General features: G+C 32.7%; 1 protein-coding gene across 1 annotated transcript; it reads right to left on the reverse strand.

Annotated features, from left to right (window-relative positions):
* Nucleotides 1-326: 326 nt before the first annotated feature.
* On the reverse strand, nt 327-16,884 carry LOC128207390 (interferon-induced very large GTPase 1-like). Its single transcript, XM_052910272.1, has 4 exons — nt 16,769-16,884; nt 9,416-9,645; nt 8,750-9,049; nt 327-8,493 (listed from the first exon to the last, which is right to left on the reverse strand). The coding sequence occupies exons 2-4, from the start codon at nt 9,600-9,602 to the stop codon at nt 3,650-3,652; spliced, it is 5,331 nt and encodes a 1,776-aa protein (XP_052766232.1). The 5' UTR covers nt 9,603-9,645; nt 16,769-16,884; the 3' UTR covers nt 327-3,649.
* Nucleotides 16,885-16,918: the final 34 nt, after the last annotated feature.

Genomic DNA, 16,918 nt, shown 5'->3' on the forward strand with positions numbered 1-16,918 from the left:
ACACGTATGATACTTAACTCGTTTATTATGGAAATACTGCAAGTTTGGTAGATCTATATATATCACATTTTAAACATTGGAATAAACGAATTACTAAAAATCTCCACCATGGACGTCGTAACACAAAAGCAACACGACACCATCGGAGAATAGTTATTCACTTTAAAACATCATATAAATAATGTGAAGTCGTCTGTTGTTAAAACAACAAGGGTGCCATGGTGAATAGCTCTCTTGGCTGATATGGGTGCTCGAACAGATCTATAGGAAATCGGTAAAAGCAACAATCGAACAAACAAAAGAACAAACACAATTTATTCAGTAAAAGGCATCCAGCCCATAATACATGTTACAATACAAATGAAATATAATAAAATACATATATTAACTAATTAAGAGTTGTGTCTCTTGGTCAACAAAGTCAAGTGTTATCGATAGCTAACATGAGTTTATGAACTTAAAGAGCGGTGGATTTAATATGGGTAACATATTCCGATGCCATCAGATTACAGAAATGAACGATGATATCAAGAAAACAAATAATTTTCGCGGATGTCATTAAATCTTGAACACTTAAAAATGCATGATAATCATCTTCAATAGCACATATGGTTTTGGCCTATAAACAATAAATACATAAGCGATCATCTCTATCAATACTAAAAAATCTACAAATTTCAAAATGAAGTTTATGATTAGAGGTTCTAAATCTAGCCAATGATTTTCGTACAGGAAACGGTAAACTGATAATAAGGTATTTGTCAACATGCAATAAAGACTTACAGCATTTATAGGTATCACAAAGGGAGGAATTATTTACATCATCAAGCCATGTTTGTCTACAACGGTCAGCAATTCTTTATTTAAAATAATACATAAACATATTATATCTCCAATATCCTGGGCAATCCAAGCATAGCCAAAACCATATATAAACATTATTTCTTTGATAGAAGTTGGTCACGTACGCCTACCTGAACTATCGAGATTTTTTATTATAAAATACAAATTTCTAGGGAATCTATTTTCAGGCATTTATAATAGTTTGCACCTATATTTTACATATTTTAAGACATAAACATTGAACATTGGTAATCTACCACATTCTCCTTAAGCCACACAATTATTTACAGAACTATTAACTCCGAGAAAATGTTTACAAAAGACAAAGGTGTACTTTTTCTATCTCATTACATTCCTTGAACCCCAAAATTTCTGAGCCAAATGTCATATCGGAGAGATTATTGTATCAAAAAGTTTTAAAAACCATTAACGTTCCAAATGACAACTGGTAGTTTTTAATTGAAAAAGAGCTTTCCTTGCCTGAGCTTCTAATTTAGATTTGGCTGCAGACCAGGATAATGTTGGAGTAAACAATAAACCCATATATTTGTACATCGATATAATTCTGACAATATAAGCATTAAGTGTCCAGTTTTCATATTTGTGTAGTGGACCTCCATTTCTAAATCTAGATTGGTAAAGCATATAATATACAGATATGAAGAGAAAATATTTGTTCACACGAAACCTGAACAGTTTTTTTTTTGTGTGTGTGTGTGTGTGTGTGTGTGTGTGTGTGTATCATTTTATACAAGTACGCAATATAGTGAGCGACATTAAGAAAAAAAATAAAAATAATATAAATATGATCAACTGGAAAAGTTGCAACGTATCAAACTGTTGTACAATATATTAACATGACAAATAGCGTAACCTAATGAACAATATAGCGTGTCGAACGTTGCAATACTCTATATAAAAAAATAATTGTTTACTAAAAGGGTATTTGCTCTGAAAGAAATATGTGTATCATAAAAACATACATACATGGTGTATAATAAGCATAATGTGATACTGCGGCAAGCAGTAAACTCAAATGTCATCAGATATGACATAATGCAATATGATTGACAGCATAAACTCATTGGTGAGTTAAACCAATTAAAGTCTCTATTACTAAATGCAAATAAATAGTATCCCTTGATGATAATTATGCGCCTTATAAGTTATACTATAAAAACTCCATTGTGTTTCCATTTCAAAGTTTAAATATAAAATATATATGCATGTATTACTTATTTAACTTTTTTTCTCTTTAATATATCCATATTTTTATTGAAAAAGTATTTTGCAACTTTAGAACAAATGTTTTCTTCATTATTATTATTATTATTATTATTATTATTATTATTATAATATCTTTTTTTGAAAAAATATAGGATAATTGTTTGCTTTAGTATAATATCGAGTGTGCACCAAAATCTATATTTCACGAGTTGCGTAACCACGAGTGAAAAATTTACCTTTGGTGTTCATGAGGTGAAATTTATGGCGATCTTACACTGACACAAAACTGTTTCTACATGTATATACATGAACAAAATAATAACTTGACTACTTGACATTAACGACCTTTTCTTGCAGTATAAGGAAAATAATTATGCTGGCTTATGTTATTTACCTGCCTCTACTTGTAACCTATGCAGATACTCTTATTCTCTTAAATGCAATTCTGTATTTAGCATTATTTACATAAGTAAGGTAAGTCTGTAATTACATATAAACGCGTTACATTTATACTTCACTAAAAAGATCATTTAAGAAACACTATCAGCATTGCCATTTTAACATTCAAGTACATCGAATATCTAGTATGTTACCTATTACAAAAAGTTCATACTATATTATAGTCCTTTAAACATAGTATAATGCTTTTGCAAAATAAAAGACTTGCACTTAATTAACTTATATATTCAAGTAATAACACTATTCAACACAAATATATTATCAAGAGTTATACTATTTTGTCTAAAATTAAGCCTCTATATAATAATGTACATGCTATTGTTTAGACCATTTTGTAAGTCTGTCATTTCTTTTTTTAGAAAGTCTATATCCCCCAAAATAACGCAACAATGATAAACTTCTGTAATTGCTTGCAACATTAACATATTTATGTGCAAATGAACAACATATCCTAATTGTGACCACTTTTAAAAATAATGGTCAATATCAATATCAATAACACTTAAAAGTAGGTCAAATACATATTTAAAGCATCATGCTTTAAAGATTGTATAAATAAAAAGATTAAGGATCAATTTATTTATTATTAATTATCTGTTTGCTATGACTTTATACCGTATTCAACTGTAAACAATTTGTTTAGTTGTTTATCAATCAAGATATATTCCATTGAAATTAAAATACCTTTATCAGATTTTACAATGTACAATGAATCATGGTAAATAATCTAGTATTTAACAAATCGTTGTAAAATATGAATGATTTACAACATACCATTTAGGCAGATTAAAATACAATGAAAAGTACATAAGAAGCCAAGCAATCAAACATTCAAATGTAAACTCTGTTAGATGCACAAGGTTAGGGCCCAAACAATACTAAACGAGAGAAACAAACGTACGAACCACACAAACATACCATATACTCATCGAAAATGCTTTATCAATAGATACTGGGATTACCGCCCTGGAGCGGTCAGTGAAACACGAGTTTACTTGAGGTCTAAACTTATTAATATGTGCATAACCCCTCACTTGTTCCAACAATTATCATTAATTTTAATGGAAAACTGTCTACATAACACAATTGTTTGATGCTATATCTTATCCACAATATTGATCTAATATACATCATCTAAACTCGCAATGGCTACGGATTTTTTAATCATTGTCCACCATGAAGGCACTTCAGAAACGTCACAACCATACATTTTAGCTAAGTCTTTCTTGAAATAACCGATGAACCAAAGCCAGAACTTGGCATTTTCAAAATTATTTAAAGATGGGGCTATGTCCCATCTCTGGAAATGGCGCTGGTACTCGCTATAAGGATGTGGCGTTTCATTTTCGCATCCGCATTTCTTACGTATAACTGAACACATGTAGCTTGTATTAAGAGTTATTGAGCCATTACACGTTTCCTTTGATATTTTTCTGCTGTGAACATCCATTATTCCCCTGCAACCTTTTGGCCTATGTTGAATGCAATAATGAGGAGAATCTGGGTGATTTTCTGTTCTAGCACACGGTTCAAGACAAAATGGACATTGCTCATCACAACCCCATATTTCATTAAACACTTTCAGGTATGGATTGGGAATTAACAAGTATTTAACTTCAAACTCAACTAATGTCGCAGAGAGTTTGTGTTCCAATAGGCCCATTTCTCCCCGTTGTCCTAAGAGAATCATAGTAAAAAAAAAGAAGTCTTCGATTCTTGTAAGTGATAAGAATGTTTCGAATTCAATTTTATCTAAAGATATACCACGACACCTTAGATATCTATTTATCGTTAAAAATAAAAATCTCATTGACATTGATGTTTTATTTTGATCTAAACATACGACAAAACAATCCTTCAAACCTTTGATTATTTCTTCAGTCATTGATTGAATTTCCTGCTTTGCCTGGAGCAGTGCAAATTCCTTATCTGCCACCATGTCATCCCATTTATGTTTTACCCACCTGGCAGAAAACGTTTTAGGCTTTTCTAAATATCTTACAAAGCCAGGTAAGTTTTCACTAATTGCTAAAGTCTTGTAGATGGTTTTCATTAGGTTATGTTTTGAATATGGAAGTCCTTTTTTAAAGATGTTTTCCATACGTAGAGGAAGACGTCGCAAAACTGTTTTCTTAATTGAGTTACTAACACCCAAACAAAATAACTCGGCTGCCTTGTGATCAGCCTTTCTATTAGCAACATCTTCACAAAATAGTATTTTCAGTTCACTCTTAAACCTTTTTAGGTGCGCTGACATACCGTATTGACTATCAAAATGTTTGTTCTGTGTACAAAATGCATACGAGACGAAAGAAAGCGTGTGCATAAAAAGCTTTATAAAGAATGATTTTTTTAATGCAGCATTCTGACTCTGTACTTTCGACGTCATATCAACTGTACGTTGGTCAAAATTGTTGCAAAATGACATGAAGTCGATTTTGTTGACACATTTTGTTGTTGTACAAATATATTGCAGATCTTCTTCGACGTTTTGAAATAACAGACGTACACTTGAAACGATGTCCTGAAATATTTTTTCTTTCTCAGAAGAATTTTCAGAGTCAATGTTTATATCGTTGATGGTAATCTTGCTTAAACCGAAACTATTTTGAAGGTGACAAACATTGGTCTTATGTTTCAATTCTTTTTTTAGAATTTGGATATCATTTTTGAAATATTCATACAGATATGTTTCCGATAATTCATCAAAGTCAACAGTCAATGATGATGTCGCCTGTGAACATATTTCTTTCTCATATTTTGTCCAAATCTTATCGAACGATTGTTTAACAATGGTTGGTTCAATATCTTTTTCTTTCTCACGCAAATCCTTTGCCACATTGGAAGCCTCAGATTTAAGCATGTCACGTTTTTCTTTTGTTAATCTTGATGTAGAAAGTTCTATCACTTTAAGGTTACAACGTACATCTAGCTCATTACTTAAACTAACGCGAATTTCCCTTGATCGTTGGGTTACATGTAGATTAATATCATTTTTCCATTTCAAAGCAATTTGACTGTATTCACTTTCGACAACAATCTTTTCGCTTTTATTTAAGCAATTAGTAGTAAAATCTTTTACTTCTTGTGTAAATTTCTGTTCTATATCCCGTTTGTCGCTCTCAACCTTCGACTCATCTTCACAAAGAGCTAATTTGTTTTGAGATACATTCATGAGATGAATTCTTAATGAAAGCTCTTCTTCCCACAGTGATCTATTTATCTGTTCCATTATTGTGCAGTATGCTTTAATTTCTAGTCTATTTCGAAAAGAGAAAACAAAATTCTCGGACATAATTCCTTTCCATAAGTCGGACGCTTGTATTCCGAAATCGTCCAACGTTTTGCTACATTTAACACTTAAGGCTGTTTTGATCAAATCATTTCTTACACCGACAACGACTGTACTGTAGTCTGGGTTGATGTGTTTTAAATTAGAACTCCCTTGCCAAAGACAAGGAATAAATCGCACATTAGTTTCAATGTCAAATTTTATGACATCATTAAAGTGTTTAAATTTGAGCCCTTCCTGTTTTGCCGCTTCCTCTGTCACTAGATCCAAACATTCAACAAACCGTTCAAAGCCACCTGTCATTTTTTGTCTCGCAGAAGGCTCTGATACATTTTGATGAACAAAAAAGCAAGATTGATCTTTTGGTAGAGCGTCGTTGGCTTCATTCAGGCGCAGAAGCGCATTGACAACTATTTGCAAGATATCTCTCAAATCAGACATGTGTTCTCCCATCACATTCATCACTGAAATATTGCCCAATCCTGTTACAAAAGTTGCCATTTCGTTGTCACGGTTGTCACTTTGTAAAACGGAAAAAAGTTCAGGTGCCCGTAAGCCTTCTGAGTCGATTACCATAATCAAGTTAAGAGGACACTGCTTGTTCAACCCGTTTCGTACTGGCAGCAATTGAGCATGAATTCCTCTAGTGCATCTACCTGAGCTTACTGAAAAATGAACACCGAACATCGTATTTAATAATGTTGATTTACCTGAACTTTGTAGTCCTAATAGAGAAATGGTGAACAATTTTGACTTCTCGTTAAGCTTCTTGTGTATACATGTAAATACTCCTATTATCCAGTGAATTGGCATGTAAAAGTTATCTCCGTCAATCAATTCTAGCGAGTTTCCTCCGTGTAATACTAAATCAGCAAATGCTTCGGTTATCTTTTCAATGTTAGGTAAACCACAGTATGTGGTGTCAACACCTAAATATATACACGAGTCACAAATATGTCCGATTTCTCTAAAAAGAAATTCCACATCAAACAGTGTGTTTTCGATATATTTTTCCACATCTGTCAGTTTTGATTTTTGTTCTTTAATTTGAAATTCAGGTGCATTGCTTGTTCGAAGTCTTCCTAAATATTCTTGTTCATTTTGTTTTGTTTCCTGCATTTCAAGTAGAACTGCTCGAAGTCTGTTTTCAATCTCAAGTTTTAAACAGAAAATGAAGAACTGCCTTTCCATTGTCGAATTACATTCACATAAACTGCAAGCAAATGTCGATACACTTTTTGTCGCATCTTCTAATTGTTTATTTCGTACAAACAATATTTCATTCTGTATTGCATCTGATTCTTCGGATGAACGTGTTAATTCCAAAGATTTTATTAGCCTACTTAGCTGGCTTGAATTTTTCAAAGAGCATGGAGTGATCGATTCTTTACAATGCGTCATACCAGTATCACTTGGTATTCCATTTTTATTCTTCCAAGCTAATATATCCTTTTCCATTTGATCAACGACATTACCTGCCAAAACTTTTCCATTGTCATATTCCAATTGGTATATCGTTTCAACAAAAAGAGATTTGCTTCCACTTCTGTCAATTCGATCCTGAATTGAAATGCCTCGGTGATCTCTTAATCGAACCAATATTACACCTAGTATGCTTTTAACAATGTCTTCCTGCTTGCTTAGTTGGTCACCGTTGTTCGTTCGGATAAATTTCACATGCGAATTACTTTCTTTAAATTGTTCATACAAGGACTTAAACAAGTTAAGGGTTCCTACATTTTTGTACACCAATCCCGAAATGACAATTACTACAAAAGAAAATCGTTTTAATATGTTTCCGTATGGCTCGAAATTCGTTTTAAGATCATCAATATCTACTACCACGACAAACACATCGGTCAAATTATTTGTTAGTTTCAAATACCCTGGTATAAAATCTTCGGCTAAGTCCCCTCGCATGTTCAAAAATGTTGTAATAAGCTCAAATGAATTGGCCTTACAAGGGTGAAGCCAAAACATATCAACTGTTCCATTACTTATAGATGTGTCCACATGTTCAGACTGGCATGATGGATTGTAAAACACAGGGAAAGTTAATTTCGTTTCTTCTCCTGAAAGAATTCGATTAAGCAATCGAGATTTTGACAACATTGGTCTTCCAAGACGGCAAAACGTTACGACATGACTTTCAGTGTCTAAAGCGTGCTTGTCAAATTGTGTAGATTCATCAAACGACAGACTCAAATGCCGCAGAGGCCAAATAAATGCCTTTACTAACTTTGAACCGTAATCCATGCTAAGAAAGGGCACTGCCAAGTTGCAAAGGTAAAGTTTTCTTACAATAATCTGCCTCAATATTGGGTCGCAACAATGATACAAAGCCCAAAATATGTCAAGTCTGCATACTGATCCGCCATCTTCTGTAGTTTGCGGTGCTTCTTCAAAAAACGTATCCAAATCTAAAACAAGTGTGTCCTTGTCCTCCAACTTCGAAAGTTGGTTTGGTATCGCATCTCTTGCATTACAATCTGTCGATAATATTTTTTTCAGCAAAATCCATGGAGATTTCATCAAATTGTTATCCTCATTTTTTTCAGTTTCCGTATCCACTTCTAAAGCTGTAAAAATCGAGATCTTCTCTGGAAACTGGTCTGACAAATTTAGTTGTGAAAGAATGGTTTTCATGTCGTCTTTGAAGTTTACTTGGCTTTCTGAAATTAAAAGTGCAGATAAATGTTACTACGAATATCCTGAATGCAAACATTCCGACAAAAGTTCATGTATAGTGAGTTTAGAATTAGATACTGAAGGGTATTTAAAGTTCTTGACCTTACGATCAGCATTTTAAACAAACAAGATCGAATTCAACTTTCAACATCCGTTCTGACAAACCTCAATTACTCACCAATAGCCTTTTGTGAAAGTATGCGGAGTATTACAAATAAAATATCATAAACGTAGTCTTACTAGCTTCTGCATATCTTTCTTCAAGTGTTTCCCAATTAACGGTCAATCTCGGAATATCTTGTAGAATTGCAAACAATTTTGAAAAGGTAGCTTCGTCTCCTTCCCGGTTCATCCGGTCCATCCACTTGTGGAGAATTGACGCTATTTGATCTATGCTTCGTTTATTATCCATTTGTATATGTTCTATGACAGCCTTCGAAAAACTAAGGCCTAGTCCTAATGATTGCACTCCTAATCCGCCAATGCACTCAGCAATGAATACTATGTCTCGCGGCTTGATCACGTTGTCTTTCCATTTACCTGTAAGAAATATATTTTGTTGTCATTCAAACGAATACAATTCAAAAAAATAAATTCAAACAGAAGCAGATCAAAGGGAGTTATACATGTCAGATTGCAGTTTTATAAATTCACCAACTATTTGCAACATACCACGCTCGAAAGAAAACATGTATTCAATGTTAAACCGACATTTATTTATTTTCAAATTAGTTCCAACCATACATGATCATATATTTGCTTATACGAATCCATGTTCTTTTTTATTTTATTTTATTACTTTAAACAGTAAACTTTCATATGTGTTCGTATTTATATAGCATCTTTCTTATTTAAAAAAAATGTTGGTTTATTTGCTTTGATTTGAAAATAAATAAAGTGCTAAACCTGACACGGTCGGGCCTGGGTTTAATTCTATCCCTTCCATAAAAAGCAGCATTCCTATAAAGGACAGCGCCCCTGCTATGAATATGATATTTCCCAATGCTGAACATCTCGACACTTTGGAGAGTCGACCCGCAATAGATCCGAAAGATCCAATTCTACATCGGTACGTTTGTATATCGACACCCATTGTGTTTCACATCAGAGCGTCTTTAACTTCAGGCATGTTTCTTCTAAAAGAAAAGAAGTAGATTTGTAAAACATTATGACTCAAGAACACTTTTAGGATGTTAAAAGGGAATAAACTAATCATGAGTAAGATAATCATAAGAACAATCGCTTTTTTACTTTGACCTTATACAATTTAACAATGCTAGCATTTGCCTTCATCTGGTCAAGACCAAACTGCCTGTCTAGCTGTTGTTCAGAAAAATACCACTGAATGGGCCATCTTGTAAAAGACACTTAGTGTATGTTTTAACTGGCATAATCCTACACCATACGATAATTATTGCACAGACATAGATTATATACATGCTAAATGTAGCATTCAACGATGGTATATAGTGATCTAAACAGAGAGAGCTAGGCCATAGTATTAGTAAAGAGCAGTTTTAGTTTCACAAACCTATGTTTTATTTATCATAATTCAGTTTTGAACGAGGCAGTGTTTAAATCGAATGCAGCCTTTGCCTTTAGTCAGTGGGGCAAAGGTCAAAGTCGTTGTTCTCAGTAAGTTATGGACCAAGGTCCTTTGACTCACTAACTAAGGAACCACCGAGCAAATTCGTTAAATTGACATCCCGTCTGATTAGGCAAAGAAGTTGGAATGGAAATTAAGTGTCGGTGAAGAATTCTAACAAAACATGCAAGATGGACGTTGGATAGAATATATGAGATTTTTGTATTTTTTTCAATTAAAGAATGTTGTATACATTTTAGCATTTAGATACGACCTAGATACCTTGTTTTTGACCCACATTACCCAGTTTAAAGGCTTTTATCAAGGCAAACATTCTTATCATTTTTTTAAATGAAAATTTGCAAAAATATAGCCTCTAGGGAATTGTTGGACCAAGTGATCTAGCTGTTGACCCCATGTGACATAGTTTTAAACCAATACATTATTTCATCGAGGCAAACTTTCTGATTAAGATTCATAAAAGTTGATTTTATTGCCTCTGTTTGTTACCAATGTTTTACATATTCATCCTAATGATCTAGTTAAACCCCATGTAACCAACTTTTAAAGTTTACCAAGCTACTTAAAGAGTCAAAGTCTCACTAATCAATACCAGTATCTGGATACGGACATATTTTGTTGTTTAAAAATGACTTAGTGACCTAGTTTTTGATCTCATGTGACCTAGTTCAGGTCAATGATTTTATTAAGGGAAACCTTCTTATAAAGTTTTTTTTTTAAATATTGACCAGATTTATTACCAGCAGTATGTCTCCAAATTTGTTTCAAAGCTTTTACTTAAAGACCTATTTTTTATTCCATATGATCTACTTGGTGGTAAGATTTCATCTCTCTGTCCAAGTTTGAACATAATCTTACTAACCCCTACGAAGATATTGTTCCAATAATATGTTTCCAGACATACAATGTCTAACATTTGACAATGTGACCCAATTTTAAATTTCTTCGAAAAAAATCTGATTATGTTAAAGAATTATTGGACCAAATATAATGTTTCCCGTGTTGTTGTTTTTCGAACTGGTGTACTAGCTTTTAAATTTCAAAGCGGTCGGGATTTTATCAAGAGAAAAATTCTGACCAAGTTTGAACATTATCGAAACAATCTCTAAATATATACTTATTTTCAAAAGCGTTGACCGTGGCGTGACTGTTTCGGAGACCTTAGCTTAAGAATCACGCAGTTACAGTTTACGTTATGCTTTAAATTATGGTAGCCCTTGTAATGATTTATTCTTATAGGACATATTGCAATAGGTATCAATCTATTGATCACATGATTTAAAATCAGGGAATCGATGGTTATAAGCCGTCGATAGGTATCAGTGCGCCGCTCTCGAGGCTTGCCGCTTGTCACATTTTCCTTCAGAAAGAAACATTAAGCAAGAGGGCCATGATGGTCCCAAAACGCACAACTGTGAAAGTTTTAAACCTTTGTTTTTCTGACAAAAAATGAGTTTTGGTTTATGGCAAAGAAAGTAAGATTTCAAGTTTGATCGGGAATGGTATAATGTCGTAGTGGCTGTGTTGGTCTTACCGATTGACATGGCTTCGACAATTTTAATTTGGTAGATGTTGACCATGGGAACATTCAAAATTATTTCGATTATCCAAGCATACTTTCTTATTATCATAATTTTAAGAAGACTTTCTGTTAGAAGCTAGATTCCTGATTGGATTTTCATTCATGTTTAAAGTTGCTTAAAAGAGATAGCCAATAAGGGATGCCACGCTGAGGTTTGTAATCTAAATGACCTTTTTTCTCATCGCAGTTTCCTGTAGATGAAGCGACATGCTATTATGTGTAGGAAATGTGACTATTCAAAAGAAAGGGTGAACCTTATACAATCAGGTATGTCAAAACAAGATAAAATTTACAATCGTTTTGCCTGGAAATTTATTCTATTACTTACTTAAAACAAAATGTGGATCTTTTTGAGGAATAAATTAAAAAGGAAAAAAAAATAAATTATAAAAAATCATTAAAATGATTTGCTAAACAAAATGTGTGCAAAAATATTTAAAAGAATGAGGTTTAAAATTAGAAAATCCTTACTTCTCTCTGTATGTATGTCAACTTTAATATAATCACATTTGGTTAGATTATGTATTCCCTTACCTTTTTACACTCTTCACTGTTAGTATACATTTGTTTATGTATGTTGTTAAATGTACTGAATGCATGTTATTCATTTTGTGTACATGTGTATTGTAATTAACATAATTTTTCCACTGTTATATTTTCAGACTCATAATGACTTCCGAGAATGAAACAGGGCATAGAGTTTCATCATTGAGCCTAACTAAATCATCTCTCTTAATTCCTGCAATATTCAAGAACAGCTTAGTGTAAAGATGATAAATCTTCTGGTAATAAGAAGTAACTGTACTTTGAAATACAGTAGGAACAGCTCATGCATGTTTTTGAGTTATTATAGTGTGAATATGTTTCCATATTGAAGGTTGTGTTTTAATATGTGATTTTTGATTTCAATAATTAGTAAATAAAAAGTAATTAAAATTTGGTTTGAAACTGAACAGAAATGTTGTTCAGTAGTTAGTTTCAAAACAATTTATAGTTTGTATTTATGCTTGTATACCGTGCCAGTAAAAAGTAACTATTTTTTACCCAGTTACCATAGTACCCAAACTATAGTTTTCGTAGGAAATTGTTGTCAAAACATTTAAGTAACTTCATTGTGATACGTTTGGAGCATGTCAGCTTCAGACAATAAACAAAATTCTGATATGGTTTATTCATTTGGCCATACTGTCTAAACAATTACATTTATGATTTAACCTTAAAACTTCTGGCAATGTCATAATTATATTAAATTGTTTAGAATTGCTTGATGGTGATAGTTCACCCTTTGAACGATTATCAGGCAAATTCTCCCTTTTAACAAAAAGCTCTGTTTCTTATCCTTTTAATTGAACGGTTACCATGGAAACTAAAACTTTTTTTTCCAAAAATCTTCCTATTCATATAACTATACATGGTGAAAATGCAATAGTCCATCAGTGAGTGTTAGTATATTGATGTTCTATGACCTTTACCTTATTGCTTGCTCAAACTTCAAAATTTAAGGCATTTCTTTAATTTCCAAAAATAAAAGTTTTTCATCAAACAATTTAATCATGAAACAATTTGATAAACACATTGTTTTAGCTCTTATAAGTTTATTAAATTTATAGAAAATAAACGAAATGTGTTGTGTTTTTTTCATTATTTATTTCAATTAAATTCAGAGGTTTTAAATTAAACCTATTTTGGCAGAAAATTGACAAAAATGTAAAATTGAAAGGGCAATAGTTCTGTCGAAAGATATGCATATTTGATAGAGTGGATTTTTTTAAAATGTTTATCAAATTTATAGAAAATAAACGAAATGTGTTGTGTTTTTTTTATATTATTTGAATGATTTAAATTCAGAGGTTTTGAATTGAACCTATTTTGGCACAAAAAAAAAATTAAAAATGTAAAATGAGAAGGGCAATATTTTGTCGGAAATGGGTGGATTTTTAAAGGATATGCATATTTGAGATTGTACCGACGTTACCTTTAAAATGATCTATCACTTGACTATACCACAACACATTAATTCTTTACGTTGTTATTACTAATACAGGCAAGCCAGGCCTGAAGATTTTGTAAAACTTTTCTTGAGAACAATTTAACCGCATCGTCCACGTCAGTTCCTCATACCAAATTATATTCACCCCGAAGTGTGGATCCCCCAATGGGCATTATTCAGTTGACATATATGAAACAAGTCATGGACTCTGCGGACTGGTCGGATTGTAAGTCATATAGCGAATGACCATGTAATATATCTGGTCAATGTTTTCTCGGACTTGTTTTATCAACATTCGGCATTAGCGTGCCATTAAGTTCAAAATGAGTTTTCATTTGTTTATGCATTTTAGTCTATCAAACAGCATCACATGCATATAGAAGAAGGATTTTCAATTACGTCACTGAATTCTGTTATGTGTGATGTGTGAAACAAGTCATTCACATTACCTTGATATATAGTACAAGCAATGGTCATTATTAAGAAGTTTAATGTTGAACCCTCAACTGGAAATGATATATTTTATTATCGGTATCTTGATATCATTCATCAATAACTTATAATGATAAATGTGTTTGTCAAGTAAAATAAATGCTGTTAGAAATTTAGAGTTTCACAAAGGATAGCTGTTAAATAAGTTTTTTAACAACCTGTAAATTATATCAACCCTTATTTCAAAAGAGATGAAAAATAAAAAAATTAAATACAAAAACAAATTATCGTTGATCATTTTAACAAAAGAAAAAAAATGAACATTTCAATCTCAGGGAATTTATCAATATATAAATAAGTTTTTAAAAAACAGTGCAAATAGCGACACTAATTTAAAATGAGTTCAGTTGCATCCTTAGATTGATCAATTAAATAACGGTCATTATTTTTAAAATTATCATTAGTCATAAGTAATCGTGGTGGTGGTGGTGGCGGCGGCGGCGGCGGCTGTGGTTGTGGCGGCGGTGGTACTGGTAGTAGTAGTTAATAATAATAATAGTGGTAGTGGTAGTGGTAGTAGTAGTAGTAGTAGTAGTAGTAGTAGTAGTAGTAGTAGTAGAAGAAGTAGTAGTAGTAGGAGGAGGAGGAGGAGGAGCAGCAGCAGCAGCAGCAGCAGCAGCAGTAGTAGTAGTAGTATGTTTGTCATATACAAAGGTAAATATCACATTCACTTCTTTTCTTGATATATTTTAAAATATGGTATCAAAATCAATTATTTCTTAAATCTTTTAACAGCATACCTTGTGCAGTTCTACCAAACATCTTGATTATAATGCTTTTGTCAACACAAACGCGTTATCTAATATTAAGACCCTCAAAGAAATCAAACCTAGGGGTGGAGGCCAGTGACCTGTTGCTTAAAACCTCAATTAAGTTAAACCATAACTGACCGTTACTTAACCGGTCAGTTAAATTTATGTTGCTCATAGCTGGTTCAACCGTTAAACCTGCGGTTAAATTCTAACTTTATTTTTAGCAACCTCATGTTGTAAAGTTAAATTTAACTGAGGTTTTGAGCAACCGGTCCCTGGTAGTCCAATGTTCGTCCTATATCAGTTGCTAGTATAAGAGCTATCAGTAAAACTGTTTTAGGCATATTATCTGATAAAAAATCCTCCTCAAACACCTCCTATGTTCTTTTGATGTACAAACACGAAGATATTTAAACCGCTGAATTGGTTAACCGCAAATCACATAGCAAAGTGTATTGCATGTAGTATTAAATGGGATAAGCTTGGGTCGATGCATTTCACTCACTGTATACACGTCACCGTTTGATACCCCCCCCCTCCCTCCCGATACACTACTTCGCTATGTTCATGTAGTGAGACGGAAGAATATACCGACGATGTACATAAACATGTGGTATCTTAGGACCCTGGATAAATAGCACGGAGCAGACGAAATAATGATTTTGTTTAAACACTTTGGTAGTTATTAAACTGGCATGTGGTAGGATTTGTGACAGTTTCACCATCTGCAACAAGTTGGCAATATTTATAAACACACAGTAAATTGATGAATTATAGAAAGCAAATTTGCCATTCATTTACTATTATTTATAGCTGGGTAGTTTTAAAACAAAAACACAAGAGCATTCTCATTGTGTAGAAAGACGTTGCAGTATGCAAATGCTTTTTTATCCAAAATCTGATAAAATGTTCTTTCGTAAAATATGTTCAACTCCCTATTACACATACACATGTCGCAAAGGGCGTATGTATTATGTTTACTTAATATTTAAACTCAAATAGGATTTGAAAAAAAAAAACACACACATACATTGAAGTTTTTTTACTGCTAATACAATAATGTTTATGCACTGTTTATTTAGAAATAAATATGAATATGAAGAAGTAACATACGTTATATTTACATGTACATATGAATTAAACTTTGAAAGAAATTTCATATACAACACCTTAAACCTTAACTTTCCTAAGATCTGTTTAAGATTCCTGCCAGCTCATGAATGTTCAACATTTCTTTTTTCCATATAATAAAACATCCTTCAGTTTTTGTCAACTGACTGATGGGGCATTACATTTGCACGAGATTTTCCAAGAGGGCCGAGGCAGGACACCATGTCACCGATATGACGGACAAGCCTAAACTAATATGATTTATTTCCGTAACGACGCATGTCCTAAAATCAAAACAAATACAATGACGGCTACTTATAAGAAATAATATGGGAATGTCACATTAATATTAACTAAACTCCTGTGTGTATATTCTCAAAAATCTTTAATCAGAAAACTCGACACGCATGAAGTTAAAGAAGAAAAAATTGAAGGACGTTCAAAGAACGTGTTGTACTCTTAGACTGTGACAGCGACGTTACGTTGTCATGGTTACCAATTGCTTTTGAGCAAAAGTTACACGACACAGCAATTGTCAATAATTACTTACTTACATGAAAAACAGCAACAAAAACACAAAGTTAATCAGTAATACCGCAAGATTAATCTTAAAAACCGAAAGTAGGAAAATGTTGTTTTTTTCATGTTGATGTAAATGAATAATACTCGTTTTACCTTGTACTTATTGAATAATTATGTAATTGTAACCCCGAAGAAGTTGTTTTACCTGTTAGTGAACGAGATGTCCTGGGTTCGTTAAACACACACCATCTCCAAACGTGATTTTTTAATTAAGTCCTTCTTAAGTTGTTTGTTCCATAAACTGAAAAAAATGGCCGCTTTCTGAAGATAAATATAGAGGCATCTAAAGGTTTAT

The sequence above is a fragment of the Mya arenaria genome, chromosome 11, assembly GCF_026914265.1.
Source record: "Mya arenaria isolate MELC-2E11 chromosome 11, ASM2691426v1".
Taxonomy (NCBI): domain Eukaryota; kingdom Metazoa; phylum Mollusca; class Bivalvia; order Myida; family Myidae; genus Mya; species Mya arenaria.